At 50.1% G+C, this 24,179-nt stretch overlaps 1 protein-coding gene across 1 annotated transcript in view; it reads right to left on the bottom strand.

Moving 5' to 3' along the window:
- The window catches only part of BIN1 (bridging integrator 1), a 148,547-nt gene that overhangs the window by 73,120 nt on the left and 51,248 nt on the right, over window positions 1-24,179 (bottom strand). The window contains exon 2 of the mRNA XM_077829796.1: window positions 5,895-5,975. Within this exon, the coding sequence (XP_077685922.1) occupies window positions 5,895-5,975 (81 nt within the window). The remainder of the gene's footprint in view (window positions 1-5,894; window positions 5,976-24,179) is intronic.

Genomic DNA, 24,179 nt, shown 5'->3' with positions numbered 1-24,179 from the left:
TCAGGTCTTTTTGGTTGAACCGATTCAGTCCATCTCCCTTTTGTACCTTTTCCCAACAACATTTGTTGTGATAGGTCATGACGACATTGTGAACTTTCACCATTTTTTTTTTTTAATACACACATACACAAGCTCGCAATGTGGGGAAATGTGTAGGCCCAGTTACTACAACACAACTTGTGAAAAATCTGACCATACACGACCAGGCGCTATCAGAGCTACAAATGGCAGGGTACATTTCCATCAGATGCTGGTCTCAGCCAGTCCCAAAACAACACAAGAACATCCAGCTGCCCTGGAACGCTCTGGGGATTGTCTGGCAGCAAATCTATAAACAGATGAAAGGATATACTTTTAGATATAGTACCTAGTAGATCGGTCATGGGACACCATTCCAATACACTGTAAATCTGGTGAGACTATAAACACATCACACATGGAAAAGTGGTAGCAAAAAAACCACCATCCCCTTTCATTCTCCACCTGTTGCCAATGCCTGATGTTTCAGAACAAGACAACCCCTCACCATAACATGCACTTCTATCTAGAATATTTTATGCAGATTTCAGCTCTGTAGCCAGTTCCCTGAACGTTCCTAAACTCCAGGGTAGTTTGGGTCTGTGGATCTGAGGCAGGTCCGTACCCAGCATTTCCTTTATTTGTTCCATGTTAGCCAGTGATTCCATGAAGAGGTTGTTTTGCATTTAAGAGCAGCTCCCTCACATATAAGAAAGCTGCCGGGTTTTATTTTTAGCATTAACGCTTCCCCCAAGAACCTTTAGCAACTGTGTTTTCTGCGTACACCCACCAGCTGCATCTGCAAGCTGCCCGTAATGGCTCCACTCCCGTTACATATGTCCAGCCATGACAGTGCACAAGCAGCTTTCAAGAAGCAGCCAGGCACGGTCAAGGATTCCACGTAGAAGAATTAACGCTCCGCTCTGTAAGTGGCCACTTACAAGATGCTCCATAAAGCCCTGAGGGCAGAATTAGAGACCAATAGACAGATCCCTGAAATACAGGGCGTAAACCCTTTACTCAGCATTATTTTTAATCTAAGGGGGGAAGAAGGTTGTATCTTTTTTGGGCTGGTCAGAAAGAAAATGTGGTTGCACAATATTCTTTAAATGATCACAAAGGTAGAAGGATTCAATGAAATATCTATTAAAACCCACAAATGCCAAGAAAGCCAAGCTAAAGTGGAAGATCACCACGGACTCTGGGTCAGCTGTGGGAGTAGTTAACTTTCTGGTATCAGCAGGACGTCCATCCTGAAAGTTCAAGGCATCTTTCCTTAACTGTGTCTGAGAAAAACACAGCCAGCGTATGAGCTTTGCGCACACAGAAAACAGCACACTCCCCAGTTTAGCAGGGCACAGTTAAGGAGGCTCACTGAAAATTTAGTCCTGAAGGACACTGCTCATTGGATTTTGACTTTGGCACTTTTACCAAAATCAGAAAAGACACCCAGCTCCTGTGTCTGAATGTATGGGCAACTAAATCCCATATCTCCCCCCAGTAGCAGACTAGCCACTGGGCTGATAGGCGACCCTACAAAAATGGGTGCCCCCGCATGCCGACAGGAGCGCCGGGTAGGGCGGGGGAAGCCACTGCACCCAGAACCTGCTCCCCGGCAGGAGCGTTGGGTGACAGGGAAAGCCCCTGTGCCCAGACCTCAGCTGCAGCCCTGGGACTAGAGGAGCTCTAGCTTCTTGCCATGGCCTCAGGGCTGGGGGAGCCCTCACTCCCCACTATGGCCTTGGGACCAAGGGTGGGGGGGCAGAAAGGAGAAGGACAGCAGGAGGGGGTGGAATGAGGTGGACCGTGGGTGGAATGGGGTGGACCATGGGTGGGGCTGCAGGCAGAACTGGGGCAGGACTGCAGGAGGAAGGGGTTGGGAGGGGCCAATCACTTGCTCTGGCCCAGGGCCCCACAAAAACTAATCCACCTCCCCGCGCCCACCCCAAGAACTAGGAAACAGCACTGCTGAAAGCAATCAGATTCTGCAAGCTGAAGAGGAATGTTTTGCTCTGCACAAGGGGCACCCACACCAACTGGTGCATACGAGGGAGGGGTGGTGGGGAGTGGTGCTGACCTCAGCCCTGATGGAACGAGTCTAGAAAGACCCAACCCTTGCCAGTAACAGTTGCAGCTCCCAGCCATCACAGGAGAGCAAGAGAGACAGGAACCCTTATCAAAAACATGCTGTAAAACCGTGTAGACCAGCCCGGAGGTTCCACATGAGTGACAAAACACAGCAACTCCGCCAGCCGGGAGCAGGTAGCATTGCCATGTGCCAGGCCTGGATTCCACGCCAAGCCTTCAACTCTCTTCCCTCCCAAGCCAGTGACATTCAGAGACATCGGGCGAGTAACATGGGTCCAACCTCTCAAGACAAGGGTCCCCCTTCACTTCTTCCAGCATGCCCCCTATTCCCAGTTCTGGGTGACATGCATTGGATGGCTGGGGGCTATGATGGTGGCAGTATACAAAATAACATTTGGGCAAGGGAGCCAGGGGAGGGGTGGGGGGGTGCATTCCAAGGATCCAGGCTGGAGGTTAACAGCCAAATTTAGCCCATCACGAGGAGGAGACTAACAGCCCAGTTGTGACGCCTCGTCAAGCCCTGTAAGACCTAGTGTGTGTGTGGCCATCTACAGCTCTGCAGAAGCAAGGCCATGTTCAGCTCCTGGGTCACATAGCAAAGTCCACCTGTCTAAGCAGAGAGCTCCTACCATTCGGGGGGGGGGGGGGGGAAGAGAGAGAGATTGAGATTCTTGCATTGCTTTGAATGGACACAGGAAGGTTTATACAGCATGGGCTCTCTTCCCCCCCACACACAAACACACACTTGGAGAAACCACAGGATGCCTTGGGGGAAGGAGAGAGCTAACTTATCTCTGTCCTATATTCACAAATAGCCCCATACCCAGAAACACCCAGTGAGACGACTCAACTCAGCCACAGAACCCGGGGCCCCTCTGACTTACTAGCAGACAAGGATTGGAGCCATCTGCAGTGTTTCCCTCCCCTCCTGCTTCAATAGCACTCTGGAGGTCAAGTCAATTCCAGCCCACTGAAATGCTAAATTGGATACAAAGCTTTAATTCCTTGCTGCAAGAGATCAAGGTCCAGACCCAAAAAGGTATTTAGGTGCCTAACTCCCATTAGCTTTAAAAGCCAAGGAACAGTGACCACATGTGCTGCAAGAATAGGAGAACTGCGGGATGGGAGGGTCCCAGAAATGCCTTGGCTTGAAAGCCAATGGGAGTTAGGCACCTAAACATCTCTGAGGGTCTGAGCCCAACTTTTCTCAAAACTTAAATTTTGGTCTAAGGTGCCTTCTTTGGAAAGGTCTACATGGGAAAATTGTCCACACTGCAGAATAAGCAATTGCACACCCGGGGTAGATCCTCTATTCAGTCACTTTATTCTGGAATGATTAGTGCAGTTTGCGAGCACACTAATCGTTCTGGAATGGACCGTTCACGCAGGGAGCTATTCCAGAAATGCTTATTCCACAACAGCTATTCTGGTCAGTTTCCCTGCATAGACAAGCCCTTTATAAGGAAGTCCACAGAAATCTTATCTATATATAGAGCTCTTTTTCCAGCATATCTGAGCCAACATCATAATAATTACCCCTGGCAGTTTCAGAGTGCTGCACAATCAAACTAATCCAGGTTTATGACACTCCCTGCAAAAACAGGCACCATCCCTTTTTCACCCATGCGGAAACTGAGAGGCAAAGAGGACAAGTGACAGATCAGAGGCTACACAGCAGCTCCCAGTCCTATGATCAACTAACTGACTGGTATAGTTCCTCCTTCCTTGTCCTGTCCCCTAAGAAGAGAACAAAGAGGGCAGCATGAAACTGATCACCACATCATTCAGGATACACAAAAATTAAACGCTTCTTCACTCCTCATATTGATGCACTATGGAACTCACTGCTGCAGGAGGGTGGCTAGATTTAATGGGGGGGAGGGGCTGGGTGGGCAGGGAGCTGTTTTTTCCCCTTTTAACAAGAGTCAATTCCATGGCCGCTGATAGCTAGTAAAGCAACAAATATTAAGGGCAAACTGTGTTTCACAATACCACATCAGCCATGAGCAGCCAGGGAGAAACGCTTCTCTCCCATATAGAATACTGCACAATCACGGAGACCAGCCACTGGGGTTTTGCACTTGCTTTTGAAGCACCAGGTCCTGCCTCTGGCAGCAGCGGTACAGAGGCCTTGAGAGATTCATAGGTGAGTCTCTGGATTAGGGGAGTCTAACGTGAGACCGAGGGACTCTAAAAATCTCGTCATGGGACTCTGCATTCAGCAGCAGAAAGGGAGCTATGGCCGAGGAAGAGGCCCGTGACTAGTTTAGGGACGTGATGGAAGCACGCTTCTGAGTTTTGCTGTGCCCTGGGCATTACGCAGCAGTGGCTAGCAGACGCTGGACAGGCTCCTAGGTCCATTCAGTGATGCTGGATGACCTAGTCGGTCATTCTGTTACTAACGTCTGTGGTTCTGGGACTCGGGGACAGGCCACAGAAAGGCAGTAGAACAGTACAGGCACAGAATGGGTTCTCTGGGGCTGGGGACCTATGGATGCAGTAGCAGGAGGGGGAGGGGTGCATGTGGAAACGGGCTCTCTGTATGCATGAATAAGGGAGAGGGAGACGGAGGAGTGGGAAGGAAATTCTGTGGCTGGAGGGGAGGAAGGGAGTCAGGCAGAGAGACTGATTGGTGGGAGAGGACTAGGAGGTTGGTCAGGAAACAGCTGAGAGATATTAAAACCAGTGTATCCTTTAATACCCAGTACAAATTAAAGAGTTCCTGTTGCGTGTGCAACTCCCACTTGGGGACTCGTCCCATCCCTCAGCCTTAAACAATGGCTATTGGGAAATCTTCCAGCATTCAGGTTTGCCTTCTTATGCCGAGGTCTCTACGACCCTCTCTCTATCACAGTTATCCTGTCCCCTTATTCCTGTGTGGGGAAGCTACGGGATCACGCTTAGCTATTTCATCCTTTCATCATAAATCACTCCCTCCAGCCCACTCGGCCTTTAGCTTCTCTTTTCCAAAATCTCTCCCATTAGCTACAGTTTCCAGTCTAAGTGACAGTGCGCTCTAGAGAGAGAATATGATGTGACAGTTCTGTATAAAAAGCCTACAAATCAATGAGTTTTCTTGCCATCCTACAAACATACATTTATTTTTGTGCTGTGTTTGTACAGCACCTAGCACAATATGTCCTGGTCCATGACTAGAACTCCTAGGCGCTATCGTAACAAATACATTTTGTTAAAATGCAGCAGTGAAACATTTTAATACAAAACAGGATTGGTTGGATTTAGCAAACAGGTACAAAAAGGGAAGTAATGCTGTGGGCTCTCTCAGCTGTGTATTTCCTTTCACCATTTATGCGGTTTGTTTATTTTTTTGCATTTCACTCAGCTGAGGAACAGTAAGGTACATTGGCTAAATGTTATGTTGCATTTCTAATCAGTTTAATTTCCTGGTTCTCTGGCCCTAGCACAATGCGGCTGGCGGGCTGGGTTTCCCGCACTGCCAGAGGAATGCACGCAGCAAACCACTGTTAAAACTAAGTTTATAAAAGAGGGGGAAATATGGAAAAATCTTGCTACTCAGATTTTATTAAACCTAAATTTTAGATCTAAATTGGCCTTTTTCCAATACAACGTTACCTGCCATGTGGCAAGGAAATGAAATAAGAGATTAACGTGATCTGGTGTGTATGCACAGTAGGGGGCTTACAGGTGGGTGGGTAACTTGTGTGATTATGGCTTTGTTTGTAAGTGCCTTCATTGCATGTTCATTTCCAAAAGCCCCCTGCAGCGCTACGGCCCTGTGTGTAATTACATATCACCAATTCGCTTACCAGCTGTTTGTTGAAGTTCTGCACGCACTGCTCAAACTGCTCGTCTTTCGTTTCGTCCGCTTTGCCGAGCTTCTGTAAGACCTGCAGGCGGGGAACAGAAGAGGAGCTTTAACCCGGAGGTCACAAGGCTGACACGAAACTGTAAAGAGTCAGGAGCAGAGACTGTGGCAGCTTCTTGGCTCATCCAGTCCCTGTGCTCAGCAAGTCGGAGATACTTCATGGGTGGAGAAAGGGTGCAGAGCTGAGAGTCAGGGTGAGCTCATGCCTGCTGGGAACGCTACATCAGCGATCAGAGCCCGGCGTCCACCCAGGGTGAGGGCAAATGAGGCAACAGCAACGGGATAGATGCTGCCTAGTTTTGTTTAGGAGGCCAGCAAAGGAGGGCCCCCGCCGCCGCGCACCTTGTGCCGAATGGGTGTGACACACTAACTCCGGGGTCCATGAGCAGGGAATCCTGAGTGAGCAGCATTTTATACCCACTTTGCACAGGCATAAATGATTGCACGGGGTGCCAAACGGTGAAAAATTAGGTCCAGTCAGGAGATCATTTTTTTCCCCTCCCAGGATTGCTGGACTACCCAGCCCACGAGAGGGAAGGCGACTGAGGGTATATAAGGCAAGAGAGAGACACAAAGGGCATGGACGAGAGAGAATATACCACCTTCCCCCCACTCCCTCTTCTCTCTCACACACACGGTTTGGGATACCTGGCTGCTAAGGGGTAAAAGGGCCCTAATCACATAGGATTCAATTCCAGCTGGTGCCAGAGGAGGCCAGGGGACCATGCACCCATCTGTCTCCCCACACCCGATAACCACACCAACCAGCTAGTCTCCTCTCTACAGCAAGAGCTCTTTGCACCACACAGCTGGCCCCAGGCCAAAGTAAATCCTTATCAGGGCACTTCCCCTATCAGGAGTTCCCCTTCAACACACTCTCCACAGAGTGCTTGGGCACTTCTGGTCCAGGGAGACCCACCACGATACAACCTGTCACGGGCAGCGGGATGGATTCCAGCTGTAGGAGGTGGCCAGGACTGACTCGCCCTGACTTGGGCAATTTCAGTCCTGGAGCCACAGGGGAGGATCTCGGTGGGGGGGGAGGGAGGAGCGGGGGGGGGAAGAGAGAAGGACATTGATGGAGAGGGGGAGAAGGCCCGCTATGCATGCTGTGTGCAGAAAGGGCACGTGATATCCCCAGCCAGCCACTGGGTTCAGAAGCATGGGCTGGTCATGAATAGAACACATGGAGGGTTACATGCACAGAGCATTACACACACATGGATTATGCTTGAAGTAGAAAATGCAGCCTAACAGACATTAATTCTGCACCCCGAAACCTCCATCAGCAGCATAAATCCAAAAGCATAAGCGTGGGGGGGGGAGGGGGAGGGGGAAGAGGTACACAGCATGGCCCTAAGGCTGTAATTAAGGATATCAGGCTATTCAGGTTCACTTGAGCAGCTCTCCAACACCACTACTTAAGCCGCGAGAGAGCCCCCCAGTTAGGGTTGCCAACTTTCTAATTGCACAAACCCAAACACTAACTGCCTCCACCGCAGCCCCGCCCCCACTCACTCCATCCTCCCTCTCGCCACTGCTTGCTCTCCCCCACCCTCACTGACTTTCATTGGGCTAGGACATGAGGTTGGGGTGTTGGAGAGGGTGAGGGCTCCGGCTGGGGGTGCGGACTCTGGGGTGGGGCCAGAAATTAGGGGTTCAGGAGGGGGCTCTGGGCTGGGGCACCAGAAACCCTTTTCGATTAGGCGTTCTGGTCCAAAACCCAACATTTGGCAACCCTACCCCCAGGTGGATGCACGCATGGTGTGCACGTCCCTGTGGATCTCTGCAGCCAGGGCCCGGCACGCCTCACCCACAACTAGGCTGCCTTCGAGGAGCCAGCGGACATAGCAGCCTTAGACCTATGTGCCCATATAGGACTGCATACCACACCACACCTAACCACGAGGGGGCCACCACAGACTCCCTGTTCATAGTCCTACCTGACTGCCAACAGGTAGAAGTAGAGACTGGATTTCCTAGGTGCCCTGGCCCTCCTCTGCTACTCACTTGGCCAGTTAAACTTTCCAGACCAGGCAGGGGTAGCAGCACCAGAGTCCACAGAGCCTCCAAACAGGTGAGCAGGGAAAAGCCCAATCCCTCCTGGCTGCAGGGTGTTGTGGGTGAACTGAGGTTGGAGGAATGGGGCCTTCCAGCTGGGAGAGCGCTGCAAAAGTGCACCAACTCAGGTTTCCAAGAGCCACGCCCTCTAGGAGGCCTAGCAGCACTGCGGCTGGTTATTCTCCATTCCCCCAGCTCTCTGGTTACAAGGGAAGCTACCCCCTTGCTACCCTGTCCCCTTCTGCACCCTCCCCCAGACCTTTTGCTGCCTGCAAGCGTGCATGGGATTAACGCAGGTGGACAGCACCCAACTGACATACCGGGAAAGCAAAGCCCACTCTCCCTGCATGGAACACGCACACAAGATGGGCCCTGACACTTTCACTCGCAGCAGAGGGGATCAGCCTCCGTGGACCATCAAGTCTGGATCCTCTCGGAGAAGGCCACCAATACGTGCGTATGGGCGGGGCTAATAAGATGGTGCCTATGGGACAACCACTAGGGATTTCTCCCAGCTCAGGGAGACTGCAGAGGGCAACAGCACTAGCCACTAGCCACTTCCGTCAAGCCAGGAACCTGGAAGCTGAGTGACCACAACTTAAACCCTTTGGCCACCCGCCTCCCTGGGTGTCGCTCCTGCCTGAGACAGCAGTGGTGGCTTTGCTAGCATGACAGAAATCACACCCTGCATGTTATTATTTTTGAGCACGGTTAAGGCAGACTTAGTGCAACGGCACTTAATGCACCCACTGGCCAGCCCATGCGGTTACACAGCCGGCTGATGACATTAGCCGTGCTGACACAGCCCGTGCGAGGGCTTGGAACCCTTCCTCAAGGTCACGAGCACCAGGGAGGTGCAGCAACTCACACTGGAGCCGTGCGTGATAAAGCTGTTTAGTCATTCAGCACCTGGTCCGCACAGCCCCTGCTCAGGCTGTGGTCAGATTATCTAGATTAGCGTGACAGTGTTTCACTCCTCTGCCTGCGGGGGGAGAATCTCTGGGGTGTTCATGTAACACCGAGAGAGACACCTGCAACTGCGATGAGAACTATCTTCCTTGGGACTGGGGATTGAACCTGGAGTGAGAAGTCTCTACAACTTGAGCTAAAGGAACAGGTGCTGTAGCTGAGAGCTATAAAAGACCCTTTCATGCTCAGTGGGTCAGACGCACAGCGGGACACGGACACACACACCCCAAACAGACAGTGGGTTAGGGTTGCCAACTTTCTGATTGCAGAAAACTGTATACCCTTCCCCCTCCCCCATGGCTCTGCCCCTACCCTGCCCCTTCTCTGAGGCCCCCCCCGCCACTTGCTCACTCCATCCCCCCTCCCTCCATCGCTTGCTCTCCCCCACCCGCTCACTTACTCATTTTCACTGGGCTGGGGCAGGGGATTGGGATGCAGGAGGGGATAAGGGCTCCCGGTGGGGGGCATCGGGCAGGCAGTTTGGGTGCAGGAGGGGGCTCCAGGTTATCGGTGGGGCCAAGGGGTTCAGAGTTTGGGAGGGGGCTCCAGGCTACGGCAGGAGTTCAGGGTTCAGGCTCTGAGAGGGAGCTTGGTTGCAGGAAGGGGCTCAGGGCTGGGGCAGGAGTTCAGGGTTCAGGAGGGGGTGCAGGCTCCAGGCAGCACTTACCTCAGGTGGCTCCAAGAAAGTGGCAACATGTCCCTCTGGCTCCTAGTCAGAGGGCGGCCAGGGGGCTCTGCACGCTGCCCCTGTCCACAGGTACTGCCCCCGCAGCTCCCATTAGTCGCAGTTCCTGACCCATGGGAGCTGCAGAGCCAATACTCAGCGTGGCACTTTTGCTGCAGGCAGGGGCAACGTGTGGAGCCCCCCTGGATGCCCCTGCACCTAGTAGCCGGAGGGACATGCTGGCTGCTTCTGGGACGCGTGCGGAGCCGGCTGCTGTGGCCAACCGGACTTTTAGCGGCCCAGACAGAGCTGCCAGGGTCCCTTTTCAACCAGGTGCTTGGCAACCCTAAGTGGGATACAGTGTTCATCCTGTGTTAAAGGAGGCAAATTGTGGGGCTGAAGATACAGAGTGCGTAGGGTCCATTCTAACAAAGGACACAGGGTCAGACTCTTGCGCTCTCCCGCTAGGGCTACAGTGAAAACAGGATTAAAAAGAATGGAGCTGGCAGAGCGGCTGGTGAGCGGATAGCATGGCACAGAGAGTGACCTGAGAGCCTTCTGCCCTAGAGAGCCAGCCGTGGCAGCCTAGCCAGAGAGATTTTGCCTTTCGGGTCAGACATAACAGGACAACTTCACTGGAGTTACACCAGGGATGAATGCGAATCAAACTCCTGACCGAGCAACCATACAAAGGTGCACGTGGCAGCTAGGTGAGGTGTGGCAGGAAAGGGACGTTGGATGGACAGCAAGGGACAGTGATGGCAGTTCTGGAGATGGAGCTAGATCAGGGGTGGGCAAACTACAGCCTGCAGGCCACGTCCGGCCCATCGGATCTTTTCAGCCAGCCCTTGAGCTCCTGCCAGGGAGGGGGGTCGGGGGCTTGCCTCGCTCTATCTGGGGAGTGGGGTTGGGGGGCACTCTGCACGGCTCCCGGAAGTAGTAGCATGTCCCCCCTCTGGCTCCTATGCCTAGGGTCAGCCAGGGGGCTCCGCATGCAGCCCCCACCTCAAGCTCCACCCTCCACAGCTCCCATTAGCCTCAGTTCCCAGGCAATGGGAGCTGCGGGAGCGGCGGCTGCAGATAGGGCAGCATGCAGACCCGCCTGGCCATGCCTCCACATAGGAGCCAGAAGAGGGACATGCCACTGGTTCTGGTAAGTGCCACCTGGAGCCTGCACCCCTGAGGCTACCCCTCACCCAAACAAACCCTGCCCCAGCACTAGCCCTGATCTGCCCTCTGAACCCCTATCCCAGCCTGGAGCACCCTCCTGCACCCCAAACCCCTCATACCCAGCCCCACCCCAGAGCCTGCACCCCCAGCTGGAGCCATCAACCCCCCATGCCCCAGCCCTGATCCCCCACATCCCCTCCAAGCCTCTCAGTCCCAGCCCAGAGCACCCTCCTACACCCCAAACCCCTCAGCTCCACCCCAGAGCCCACACCCCAGCCAAAGCCCTCCCCCTCTCCCCGCAACCCCTTGCCCCAGTCCAGCGCCCCCTCCCACACCCTGAACTCCTTATTTCTGGCCCCACCCCAGAGCCCTCACCCTCTCCCACACCCCAACCCCCAATTTTGTGAGCATTCATGGCCCCACATACAATGTATATGGCCAGATGTGGCCCTCAGGCCAAAGAGGTTGCTCACCACTGAGCTAGACCGTAATCAATGGCAGTTTCTTCACACTGTATGTTTCATCTACTCGAGTGATGGGGGACATTTGATGCCTGGATGCTCCCGAGGAGGTTACATATCTGCACCAGGGTTTCATTGTCATCCGAGGCGAAAATCCCAAAAGCCAGGAAGGACTGTCCGTGGCAGCACCCGAGTAATGCCTCGGCCCCGTGACATCATTCTCAGGTGTGATGCAGTACTTCCGGGAAGGATGTCACTCACTGAGCAGATGTTCTCCGGGGGTTACCATGGGCCAGAGAAGGACTTCCTGCCAAAGCTCGTCCAGGGCAGAGGGTGGATTTTTACCATCGTTAGCACTCCTTGAGACCCGTTTTACAGGCGCACTGGTCAAGGACATTCATCAGATATTTCATTCTGCAGATTTCAAGCAGGGACAAAAGTCCTGATAAGAAGATCAAGAGATCTGTCCGTCATCTAAAGAGGCTTTTTAATGGGCACATGTGTCCGGCTGGTAACAGGATGCTTTCAGGACTCTGGAGGGGTCGTTTAACTCAGAGGAATGCGGAGTACGTTGCCAGAGCTCAAAGGTTTGAAAGGGCCCTTGGTGCTTGTATGTGCAAACAGACATAATACTAGTCACAGGAAATGATCAGGAAAAGGCCACTAAATGGACTTCTTGTGCTCCTGCATCCTGTGTGCCTGGGAACTGGCCCTGCATTTCGAATGCACCATACTACATATGCACACGCTGCTAATCCAACAGACTCCTCAAGCCTAAGTCTGCCCCTTACTCCCCTGGGTCTCCATCCATCCAGGAGATCTAGCTCCCCTTTCCTGTAGGGCTCTGTTGAGGCACTGCTAAGCAGTGCCTAATTGGTAATGAAAGAGGTGCCGGTGCTCAAGCAATTTTTTTTACTTTCATAACGGAGGCGGCAAGGCCAGAGGTGCCGGGGGTACGAACTGCCAAGCCGAGAGTCGGCGGGGCTCAGCCCTAGCACAAATTAAAGCACTGCTGCTAAGTGTTCTCCATTCCTGAGAACTCAAATTTGTCCCGCAAACTCTTACCCACCCGGGCCAGGAGTGCTGTGACCAACAAAGTCTTGCCCTTGGATGGCTTGCAGCTGAGCGACAGAGAGGGACATGTAAAGCAGAGGAATCAACAGCCTCAGGGAACCCTATGATGGGAAGTGGGGTAAGGGAAAAGGGGTTTATTTAAAAACATTTTTAAGGAGAGACCACGCCCGAAAAAGAGTGCACAAATGAGGGGTCACCAGCCTGACAGCTCCATGCCAGGTGTTGTCATATGACACAGCTTGGGTTCAGGAAAAACAAGCACACCCACGGGTGCCAACCGAGAGAGGGGAGAGGTTGGCCTTAAACAAAGCAGCCAGCAGCACATGTCCATTCCGGCTGTGAATAAACAGTGAGCTCATAGGACAACTCCCCTCGGCCAGGAGTACGGATGCTATTCCCCCCACCCACCCCCGAGTGACAGCGCTTAATCCCCCGGATCATTGCAAAGCCAGATCAAGTTAGGATGGAAACTGCAGGCTCTTTATAGCTATTAATGGAGCAGATTTGCCTGTGCAGAGATGCGGTAAGTTAAGATCCTGACACAGCCCCAGCACCCAGGACTGGAGAGCCAAGGATGGATCAGACAGGAAAGACAGTCAGGCAGCTGCTGTCTGCAGTCAGACCACACACACCAATGGCAGCCAGAAGCGGTGATCTGGCACATAAGCATTAATAAGGAACTCCAGCCGGACACCCTCCTCAGCTCTTGGTCTCTAAAATCCCAGCATGTTATGGGGGCAGTGAAGATTTACAACGGGTTTCAGAGTAAGAAGCAGCCAAACAAGAGGGACAGTTTTGGACCAGGGAAGCGGTTTTACCAAAGGAAGTTTCATGCTGGGATTTCAGCACAAGCCCCCTGCATGAAAGTGGCTTCTATTCCTGGATCACCCATAGATTGCTTATGAGAGCATGGGGAATTCACTTAGGGCAAAGTGTTCAGACTCAAGTGCCTAAAGTAGGAGCCCAAATCTATTTTTAAGCACCTAAATAAATGGTCAGGACACTGGTGCTTAACTTTAAACACTCATGTTTTTTGGGGGGAACCCAACACTTTGTGCCTCAGTTTCCCCTTCTGTAGGCCAGGAACACTAATTTCTACTGTACTTTACAGGGCTTGAATAATATTTCAAAAGCACTCGGAGACCCTGAGATGCACAATACTGTTAAAAAAATAGTTGGCTTTTAATACATAAATAAACATGCAAATGAGCACCAGGCTTACAAACAGCATTATTTGGAATGGGATCTGGTTTTATACACTCATAGGACTTCATTAAGAGAAGACTTAGACACCATTAGTCAAACTGCTGTGGGTGCATAGGCAAATCCTGCATCCATTATACACTGAGCAATAGCTCAGAGAGCCTTGTATCCTGGAACCTGACCAGTTGAGAGGGAATGATGGCCAGGAGACATGGTTATTCCAAACACCCTTATGCCATGGGAGTTTTAGCCTCCTACCTAGAACAGTCAATGAAGAGAATGTTCATACCATCACCTGAAGGACAGGTTTTTTTAAAATCAATGAATAATTAGCCTGTGGAACTCATTGCCACAGAATATCAGAGACCAAGAGTTTAGCAGCATTCACAATAGGATTGGACATTTATAGGGATGAGAAAATATTATATTATATGAGAGTTTTGGAAGGGACAAGAATATTCTTCATGCTTCAGTGCTTAAGTCAACTTCTAATGATTGAGCATTAGAAGGTAACTTTCCCTGGGTACAGATTATCCCAAAATGCCTTCTTTTTACTTTCCCTTCAACAGTCTGGTGGCTGGTCACAATTGGAGACAGGATGCTGCACAAATGTACCACTAGTCTGATCCAATCTGCCATTTCAATGAAGGACCACGCTTTCTGACTGTAGCAACTCCCCTGTGCAGCAGTGCAGGGTCAGATCCCCTTAAAGGGTGATTCCACTCTAAAAAGGACAAAGAGCAGCAAGGGGTTCCATATTTATTGCCTTTTAATGATTTCAGATCACACTTTCTCCGTGGGGGGGTGAGGAGGAGAGGAAGAACTTTTCCTTGCTAACTGACAGCAAATGCAATCCGGAATAGAGAATCACGAATACATACACCCCATCCGGTTTATTACGGTTATATGCTGAAGCCCCTGCAAGCCAAACTATGCTGAAAGTGACACCTAAACCCACTTCCTCCTAATTCTGCCCTCAGCAATACCTGCACAAACCAGTTAGTCTCCAATTGTAACTGCATAAACACACCAAGGGCGTAAATTGGTTTACAGGATCTTTTGCACTGGTGATGATGTGCAAGAAGAAAAGAATCCAGCTTGACTTTCAGATCCCAGGTTGAGCCTACAGGGTTGGCAGGGCAAACTGAGCACATCTGATCTAGAAACCCTGGAACACAAACATGCAGCCCTGTGATCCCATTTATCACCCACTTGCTTATACTTGGAGCTGCCATGTATGGATGCATAATCTTGTAGCTGAAAGGGCAGCCTCATACCTTTTACCCCACGTCTGACTCAGCCTCGTCCTGAGAAGAGGCCACCTAGAACAGTTAACACCAGATCAGCGCAATTGAAACACCAAGGCACATTTTGATCCTGAGCTGCCACACTACTGTCCTCCCTCAAACAAAGGAACCACCTCTCAGCCCAAATGGAATCTCATTTGCCCAGTGAAATAAATGAACGCAAGTTCCTCCATGACACGTTTTGCACTCAGACTCAAGGAGAGCTTTTGAACAGCACAGGTGAGAACCAGATGGCTAAGTCCCACTTAGCTATCAATGGGGGTAGGGCACCCAATGGTGCCCTTTGTGCTTCTCCTGCTTGTTGTCCTGTGCAGAGGGCAGCTCCACTGTCCGTATCTGAGCACGGCACAATTAAGTCTTTCCTTGGAACAACGGAACAAAGGCACGTGGTCGGGGAGGGGCAGAGTTCAAGTTTAAATGCCTCCACGCTGCATTTGACATTCAGAAAGGAATCCTGGCTCTGGGCAACCATGGAGACTCTGATCATCTGTGGGAGGGAGGGGGCGCAATGTTAAGCTTAGCACGGAGGAGGTTTCCTACTAACTACCTGCTTGTTGACAAAGTCCACCTGATTCCACAGCAAAGCCCGGCAGAACACAGGCAATCATGCAGAGAGGGAGGATGGCCCCTTGGTTAGTGTGTTAGCACAAGACCTGGAAGACCCGGGATTCAATTCCTTGCTTGCCCACAGACTTCCCTGGACCTTGTGAAAGTCTCTTCGCCTCAGGTCCCCCTCTGTAAAATGGGGATAATAGCCTGGCCCTTCCTAACAGGACTAATACATTAAAGGTGTTCGAATACTATGGTAGAGAATGCCATTTCACCTCCTGTAACTCCCTGAGCTTTCATTGGAGGTTGCTCATCCAATTACGAGGTCGGATCCTGTTTACCACAGCCTCCATCACTATTGTATGTGGGCATCTCCTACAGAGTAACTGATTTATCCTCGCAGCCCCCTGCGAGGTAGGTAGTGTGGCTATCCCCATTTGCCAGAGACACTGCGACCATATCACGGATTGCATGATGCCCAGCCAGAAGCACCTCGGACCTGATGTCTGGAAGAGCTGAGCACCTGCATCTCCCAGTGAAGTCCACGAGAGCTGTGGGTGCTCCGTAGAGCCAGACGCTGCACCTACAGTTGTGCACTAAATAAAATAAATACAGAAATTCAGGCCACATCTGATGGTTTGTCTATGATGTGCAAAAGGCCACAGAAGAACATCAGTGACAGAATCCAGGGCTCCTGGGTCCCACAGCCCAACACAATCACAGTGCCACATCGCACACCCTCCACCAACCACATGCAACAGTGGCAAGTGAGGCGACAAAGCACAGGAAGGTGTTTTACGGAAACAGTCTCTTTTGCCACCTTCCAACAGCTGGTACTATGCTGCGAGGTATTTGTAGCAAGGAGAGGTATGCACTGAAAGCTCCCCCTGGACTGACTGCATGTGGTATCATTACCCAATGTGATCCGCACTGGCAGGAGGGGTAATGTTAGAACTCTAAAAAAAAGATGGTCTCTTCCCTTTGAGCTCAAATGATTCAGGCTGGAGAAAAGGCAGGTGTTTAAAAAAAATAAAAGATCCACAGGCACTTTCTACATTTAATCTGGCCCATCAGATGGACTCCCCTAGCTGGTCCTTGATTTCTGAGCCACCAGTGAATTTCACCCCCACAACAGACAAGGGCAGAACAGCCCAAGAAAGAGTGAGAAGGAAAACAGACCCGTTTCACTTGTGCAGTTGGCTGTTCACGCCTATTCAGTCATGGTCATCTTCCCAAGCTCAGGATTTTCCCCACAGCAGCCGCAGAGGATGGTCTTGTGGTTTCGTCACTAGAAGGCATGAGATCCGAGTTCTATTCCCGGCTACGCTTCACGTCTGACCGTGGGCAAGTCAAACTTTCCATGCCTTGGTTTTCCCATCTGTACAATGGAGCTAGCACCTACTTCACAGGATTGCCAAGAGCCAACTGCCTGGTGTATAAACAGTAGCCACCCTAGAACTACAAAATACTATCATTATGTAGTGAGTCTTGATACCTGTAGCTAAGCCAAGGCTGCAGAAAGAGACCTCCAATACTAGGAACAGTTACCAAGAGTTTTTTTCTATTTCCTCCAGTTTAATTTTAAAATCCTGTCCCTTGTAGGGGATTTTTCTGTCCTAAACAGAGAAAAAAAATATTATATATAAAATCGCTGTGCTAAGAAGGACAAGCCTTGGGGGAACGTACAAAATGCCTGTGTGACTAAAGGGCAAGGCTGTATATTCAGGTGAGAATCTACCATAGTGGCTCTAGCCCCCATAAGACCATCTTCTCTCTCTTTCCCATACATCCCCCAAGCCTTTCCGCTTCATGATGGAAACTCCAGTTGGTGGATCTCATGGAGTTCCAGGCATACTTCATCCCCTCCTGGGAGCTCCCACACAAAGGGGAAATGCAGCCTTTAACTAGAGGTTCTCAAAATTCACTAAGCTGGCCAATGGCGGTTCTAAGGATATGGCATATTTGCATTTCCCTCACCCTTTTCAACCTACAGCGGAAGCGGAGAGAACTCACAATGACCATCAAGATAACAGTGTCACCAGACCCACTGTAACCGGTTCAGTATCAAGAGACCGAGAACCCACCACTTCCCTTGGTGGTTTATTCCAATGATTAATCACCCTCAGTGTTAAATGTGTGTCTTGTTTCTCATTTGACTTCATCTGGATTTCTCTTCCAGCCATTGGTTCTTGTTCTGCCTCTCTTCGCTAGATAAAAGAGCTGTTTAATACCTGGTATTTTTTCCCAATTCAGGTGTAACCCATGTGCCAGGTACTTATGCACTGTGATCAAGTCACTGCTCAATCTTCTTTTTGAGGAGCTAAATAGATTGAGCTCTGTGAGTCTCTCCCTATAAGGCATTTTCTCCAGCCCTTGAATAACTCTTGTGGCTCTTTTCTGCACCCTCTCCAATTTTTCAACATCCTTTTAAAAATGTTGACACCAGATCTGGATGCAGTATCCCAGTATTGGTCTCGCCAACCCTGTATATAGAGGTAAAATAACCTCCCTGGTCCTACTCACTACTCCTTGTGATCCTTGGGTGTATAAACATTAGTCCATTTTGCTACAGCATCACACGGGCATATTAAGTTGTTCGTTCACTATGTTCCTCTAAATCCTTTTCAAACTCATCGCTTTCCAGGATATAGTCCCCCATTCTGTGGTTGTGGCCTGCATTCCTTGTTCCTAGATGTTTAACTTTGGATTGGCAGCACTGTTTAAATGGGCCCAGTTATCAAGCATCCCAGATCTCGTAGGACTGCCCTGTCTGCATCACTATTTACAATTCCTCCAGTCTTTCTGTCATCGGCAAATGTTATTAGCAGCAATTTTATATTTACTTCCAGATCATTGATAAAAAGTGTTGAATAAGGGCTAAGTGCTGATTCCTGAGAAACCCCACTACACAATCCCCATTCAATGATCATTCTCCATTAACAACTACTTTGAGATCTGCCAGAGAGTCCGTTCTGAATCCATTTAATGTGGGCTCTATTGACATTGTCTAGTGCTACTATTTTAAAATCAGAGTGTTGTGCGATATGAGCCAAATGCCTTACAAAACTCCAAGTAGATTACATCTATGCACACCTTCACCAACCAAAACTTGTGAGCTCCAAGAACGAAATCAGGTTTGTTTGACACCTCCTTTCCATAAAACCACGGTGACTGGCATTCATTCTATTCCTACTCTTTCATTTTTGATCCATTGGATCGTACATCAGCTTTTCCATTGGTTATGCCCAGAATTGATGTTCGGATAAGAAGCCTTTAGTTTCCCTGGTCATCCCAGGCAACTGCACTATTCCTCCACCATTACATCCAAAACATCTCCATCAAATCTCATTAAGAGAGACTATTCATTCTAAGGGCTACTCCCCCGTCAGACCTGCTCAGTCCAACTACAGTAGTTTCCTTTGTACCATAAACCTGAGATTTGATTTCTCGGGGGCGGGGGGCTATTAACTCAGCGCCTGTAATAAAGTCAGTCAAGCTAGTTCCCCCTCTATGTCTCTAATTAGCTTGAGCCGTACAAGGTTGTACATCATTACAGGACCAGGAGCGAGTGGGAGCCCTTCTTTGCAAAGTGTGCTGCACTGGGTAGGCCCTTCTCTATCCCATGACAGTAGCTTTGTCCCTGAGCACAGGAGAGGGTGCCAAGCATGCTGCTTTTGAGTCCCCCACCTTGTATCAAATCACTGTTCTAAACTAGGCATTGACATTTCCCTGCAATAGCGTCACGCCCGCAGGGAAGCCTCAGTTACCAGGGTCATTGGCGCCAGATCTAATCCGGGTGTTCACTGTGCGAGTGAATGAAGGGAAGAGGGTAGGAAGGCAATGGAGGGGGGAAGATCAGGACAATGCTGGGACTTCCTACCTGGCTGATGGGCATTGCGGATACATAGCTCTGCAAAGCAGTGGCCTCTTGGAAGACAGAGTCAGTTGAAGACCATGCATGAAACTGTAAATGAATCCAGATCATTTCTCTCCCACAGTGGAGCATATTAGTTTCCTCCAAAGAGTGGACTTGCCATATTCATAGAAATTAGGTTTGAAAAATGTCCTGCTAGCAGAGCTAGTCCACCCCCGCCAGTGCTGTACTTCTGCCAGGATAATCTCCAATGCTTTATCCAGGCTGGCTTCAAGTGTCCCAGCAACAGGGTCCCATTCTGTTCCCCCCGAGAGATTTGATCTAACTATCAGGAATTTTTCCAAAAAGGTTTACAGAAGATATTCCTCAAGAAAGGAAGGGGACTTCTGCACACCTCCTGTTTCTTCCACATGTAGCCAAAAGATGGTATTTACCACCTAGCAGTAAATGTTAGAGAAAGGTCCAAGCCACAATATACAGATCAGGTCCAAAACGGCTCCAGATTCCAAGGGTGTTTCAATTCAAGTTTTGGTTCAATACCCTATCTCAAAAAGACAGTCTATTTGTTTAGCTTAAAAGTCAGGTGTTCTACATAGATGTGCACATCCCTCACCCAGATTGTGATTACACACACACGAGCCTGTAGGTACGTACCTACTGAACACACGTTTCATTTCTAGGTGTTTCACTAGTACTCTCAGACCCTAACCTGAACCAGTATAGATTGCTGCTTGAAAGAAGATGCTGGCAGAGAAACTTTTCAGAGGTACACCATGTGTGCCCGTGAGAAAGTAACTCACTGTCTTCCTGTACAATATGCATTTCTGTCTACATAAAATTCAAATTCGATAAAGAATACATGGCATTCATTTTTAATCATCAGAGATCTGAGATGGCCACTGATTAATACTGTGATCAAGCGATGACTGGGCTATATGCAGAATATTGTGAGTGCTGATAAAACCATAACCCCCCTCCCCCACACACAGTTTTTAAAACATTTGACTGGTTTTTTATTCATCCAGTCTACAGGGCTCAGGGGGCCCCCTAGGCCTAGAAAAAAATCTTCATTACATCTTTAGATGCAGAAAATGTATGTTTTTCAAGTCTGCCATTGCAGGCCAAAGGGAAGGAGTCCCACTGGGAATATGGACATCTCCAGTTTCCCATTCTCTCCCTGCATGCCATGATATAGCCGAGTTTGTGTACGAAAGTTGGAAACCACTCGCCTAAAGGTTCATGCAGTGTATGCACTGGGACTCAGCTGGAGTCCATGTGAACGGCTGTTTCTAGAGTAATGGGAGAAGACGAGGAAATCCACTATTGCAACTAGCGTTCTAGCTTGTACCTGTATTTAATTTATCTGGACACTTTGCTTTTGAGCAAAAGCAGGCTAAGTTCTAGGACGATGAGACTTCTGTACTGATCTTCATCACTCTTTAGAAATCTGACAGTTGGAAGTTAAGCCTGTTAAGGTGACCCCAGTACACAAGAGTTACCAAGTCTGTACCTGTAGCATTCTCACTGCACCAAGACAACCTGTTGATCTCTCCTCCCTCTGGGCCGAGGGCGCCTGTGACCCCCATACGAGAGCACTCAGAGCCATTCATCATCCCATCTTTGACCACACAAGTACACTGTACTCGAGACCACTTGCCAGATGGGGCAGTGACCCGGGCAGAGAGGAAGGCAGGGTTAAAACCATCCACTGATCTAGAGACCAGTCCTCCCTCCAGTAAATAAACCCACAATCACGTACACACGCTGCAGTTCTCTCTTTTGTTAAGGCTACTTGATGTCCACAACCAATTTTCATTATAATATCGATTGTATCTTCTGCCCAGCAGAATTAGACATGAGCACAGATGTGCTTCAGTTTGCCTTTGATCCACCTTCACCCAAAGTGCACAGAACTGTGTCTGAAGCAACCAAGTATTAAAAGTAGTCGTAATTTACCTCCCTGGTACCCTGGCTTTCAATACTTCCTCTAAGGTCCTGGTGACACCCTGTCCAGGTTCCTGATCAGGAATTTGGAGCAAAAATACTTCCAAGAGAATTCATCCCAGGTTTTGCACAGGGCCCACTGCATGCTGGAATGAAACTGGCGAGTTCAGGGTGTTGCACATACACCTGGGCAGTGCACACATTACCAAAGCTCATAGTTCCATATCACACCATCAAGGCTCAGTGTTTTAAGGCACTCCCTGTGTGACACCCTGCCTAAATCTCAACCAGCCTGATTACATTCAAAATGCAGTTTCTTAGAAACAAGACAATCCTCCGTTCTGTGAGGGAAGTGGTGCATCAGAGCTCTGAAACTGAACGCACAGGAAGTGGACTGCTGCTGGTTTGAACCAGTTTCAGCCTCGTACAAACTCATTAGGAAAGGGATAAAGATTAATTTTCTGAGTGGGAGCCAAGCCGAGGGGCCCAGTCGCTTTTGTGCAACATCACTAGAAGCCAATAAATCACATGGTCTTTGGGGAACAGGCATTTTCTGTAAACATCACATTTCTTTAGAATGTTACTTGAAAACAAGCATCTGGAATTATAGGCCTTTTAAAGAAAGATAAATTTAAGTCTTCAAGCCAAGTAAGGGGTCAAGCGAAACTCATCCCCAGGAGAAGCCGAAGAAATATTTTGGTTAAAAAAACCATTGATCAATTTAGATTTTCTTCCTTTTTTCACATATATTTTGAAAAGAACAAATCCCAAAACAAAACTACTGCCCAAGCAATGGGATGGTCAGCAGTTTTATTAACTGCCCTGAAAAAAAGAAAAAATCTAACACATCCCTGTAAGGAATGCCAGGAAGCTGGTGACATTGAAGGTGACCCTACAATAACATTCTCTACCTGGTGTAGTATGCCAACACCCATAAAGGTTTATTTGGAAAAGCTAACATCTTCTCAGAGCGAGGTCACAGCGCCCTGGCTACAGAATCCCAAACAGCCAATGATGAGATGTTCTGATGATGCAATACGTTTACCCTGTCCATCGTTGAAGTATGTTTGGTACTCTATATCCCGCTGGAGAGTGGGTTGGGTTTTTTAAACCCACCTAAGCTGGTACTTTCAAAGGTTAGAGAACACCCCAGCTCTTCCCCTCTTAATTAGCGACGTTCTTTTCTCTAATTCATCACTAGATTTTTTTTTTTTTTTTTAAACAATCCAGACCCAAACTGGCTCTTCCCCATGAACTCTACAGCTGGCAGAGGTCTGTCTATCCCAGCAGATGTCTGCTACTCTGTTCAGCTTTGCAGGCAGCCTACAATGCTTTAAGATCCTGGGATGGAAGGTATGACAGAAATGCTAGATTATACTAACTAATCCAGGACTTCCTGGCTGTCACTGCCGGGCACCGCAGCCACACAGAACTGCATGGTGACCCCAGGGCTGGAGCTCAGATTCCTTGTTCCAGAAGCACAGGTCTCTACTTCTTCTAGAGCTCAAGGATGCACTGCATTAGCCGTTCAATGAAGCACTCTCTTGATCAGACTGCAATAAGCCTGCTCGCTGCTGTATGCACAGAGACCAATAGTCTCATATGCTTCATTGCTCTGCCTATGTAGTGTGAGAACTGCAGAGGTGAGAACTCTTCATGGGCATGTTCACGTCACACCCATACTCACCAACCAAAACATAGCTGGCAGGTCCAATTTAGAGGCCTGCTCTCCTTGCCACTATCCCTGTATGGGTTGGGAAGAGTCTTTGAAGACCCCACCACACGGGGATCCTGAAACTTGGGACATTGTGCTCAAAAAACTACCCGAGTCAGAGTCACATTGACAACTTGCCAGGAGCTTTAATTTGCATTGAAGGGACCAGACCACATGTGCCCCTCAGTTACAACGTGGGCCTCTATGAGGTACCTGCCTGCAAGACTCCATCTTCAAAGAGACTTCTATTCATACCAAGCTAGGGTTGCCAACTTTCTACCAGCACAAAACTGAACACCCTTGCCCTGCCCCACCCCTCCTCTAAGGCCCTGCCCCCACTCACTCCATCCCCTGCCCTCCATCTGTCAATCACTCTCCCCACACTCACTCGCTCATTTTCACCAGGCTGGCTCAGGGGGTTGGGGTGTGGGAGGAGGTACGGGCTCAGGCTGGGGATGCAGGCTCTGGGGTGGGGCCAGAAATGAGGAGTTCAGGGTGTGGAAGGGGGCTCCGGGCTAAGGCAGTGGGTTGGGATGGGGGGGGTACAGGCTGGAGGTACAGGCTCTGAGGTGGTGGCAGGGATGAGGAATTTGGGGTGCAGGATGGGGCTCTGGTCTCGGGGGTTCAGAGTGTGGGAAGGGGCTCCAGGCTAGGGCAGGCAGTTTGGGTGCAGGTGGGTGTGAGGGCTCTGGCAGGGAGTGCAGACTCTGGGGTGGGGATGAGGGGTTTGTGGTGTAGCAGGGTGCTCCTGGCTTGGGGGTGGCACAGAGGGGTTCAGTGTATGGCAGGGGGCTCCAGGCTGAGGCAGGGGGTTGGGGTGTTGGAGGGGGTATGGGCTCTGGGCTGGGGTGTGTGTTCTGGGGTGGGGCCAGAAATAAGGGGTTCAGGGTGCAGGATGGGGCTCCAGGCTGGGGTATAGGGGGAAGGCTCTGGTTGGGGTTGCATGCTCTGGTTGGGGTTGCATGCTCTGGGGTGGGGACAGGGATGAGGGGTTTGTGGTGCCGGAGGGTGCTCTGAGCTAGGATCGAGGAGTTTGGAGGGTGGGATGGGGATCAGAGCTGGGGCAGGGGATTGGGGCATGGGAGGGGGTCAGGGTGCAGGCTTACCTACATGGAGGTGCAGCCAGGCAGCTCTGCCTGCTGCCCCCTGCCCCATCTGCCAGCACCGGCCCTGCAGCTCCCATTGGCTGCAGTTCCCAGCCAATGGGAGCTGCGGAACCAGCGCTTGGGGCAGGGG

Source organism: Eretmochelys imbricata, chromosome 11 (assembly GCF_965152235.1).
Source record: "Eretmochelys imbricata isolate rEreImb1 chromosome 11, rEreImb1.hap1, whole genome shotgun sequence".
Taxonomy (NCBI): Eukaryota; Metazoa; Chordata; order Testudines; family Cheloniidae; genus Eretmochelys; species Eretmochelys imbricata.
This window is presented reverse-complemented; position numbering and strand designations above follow the sequence as displayed.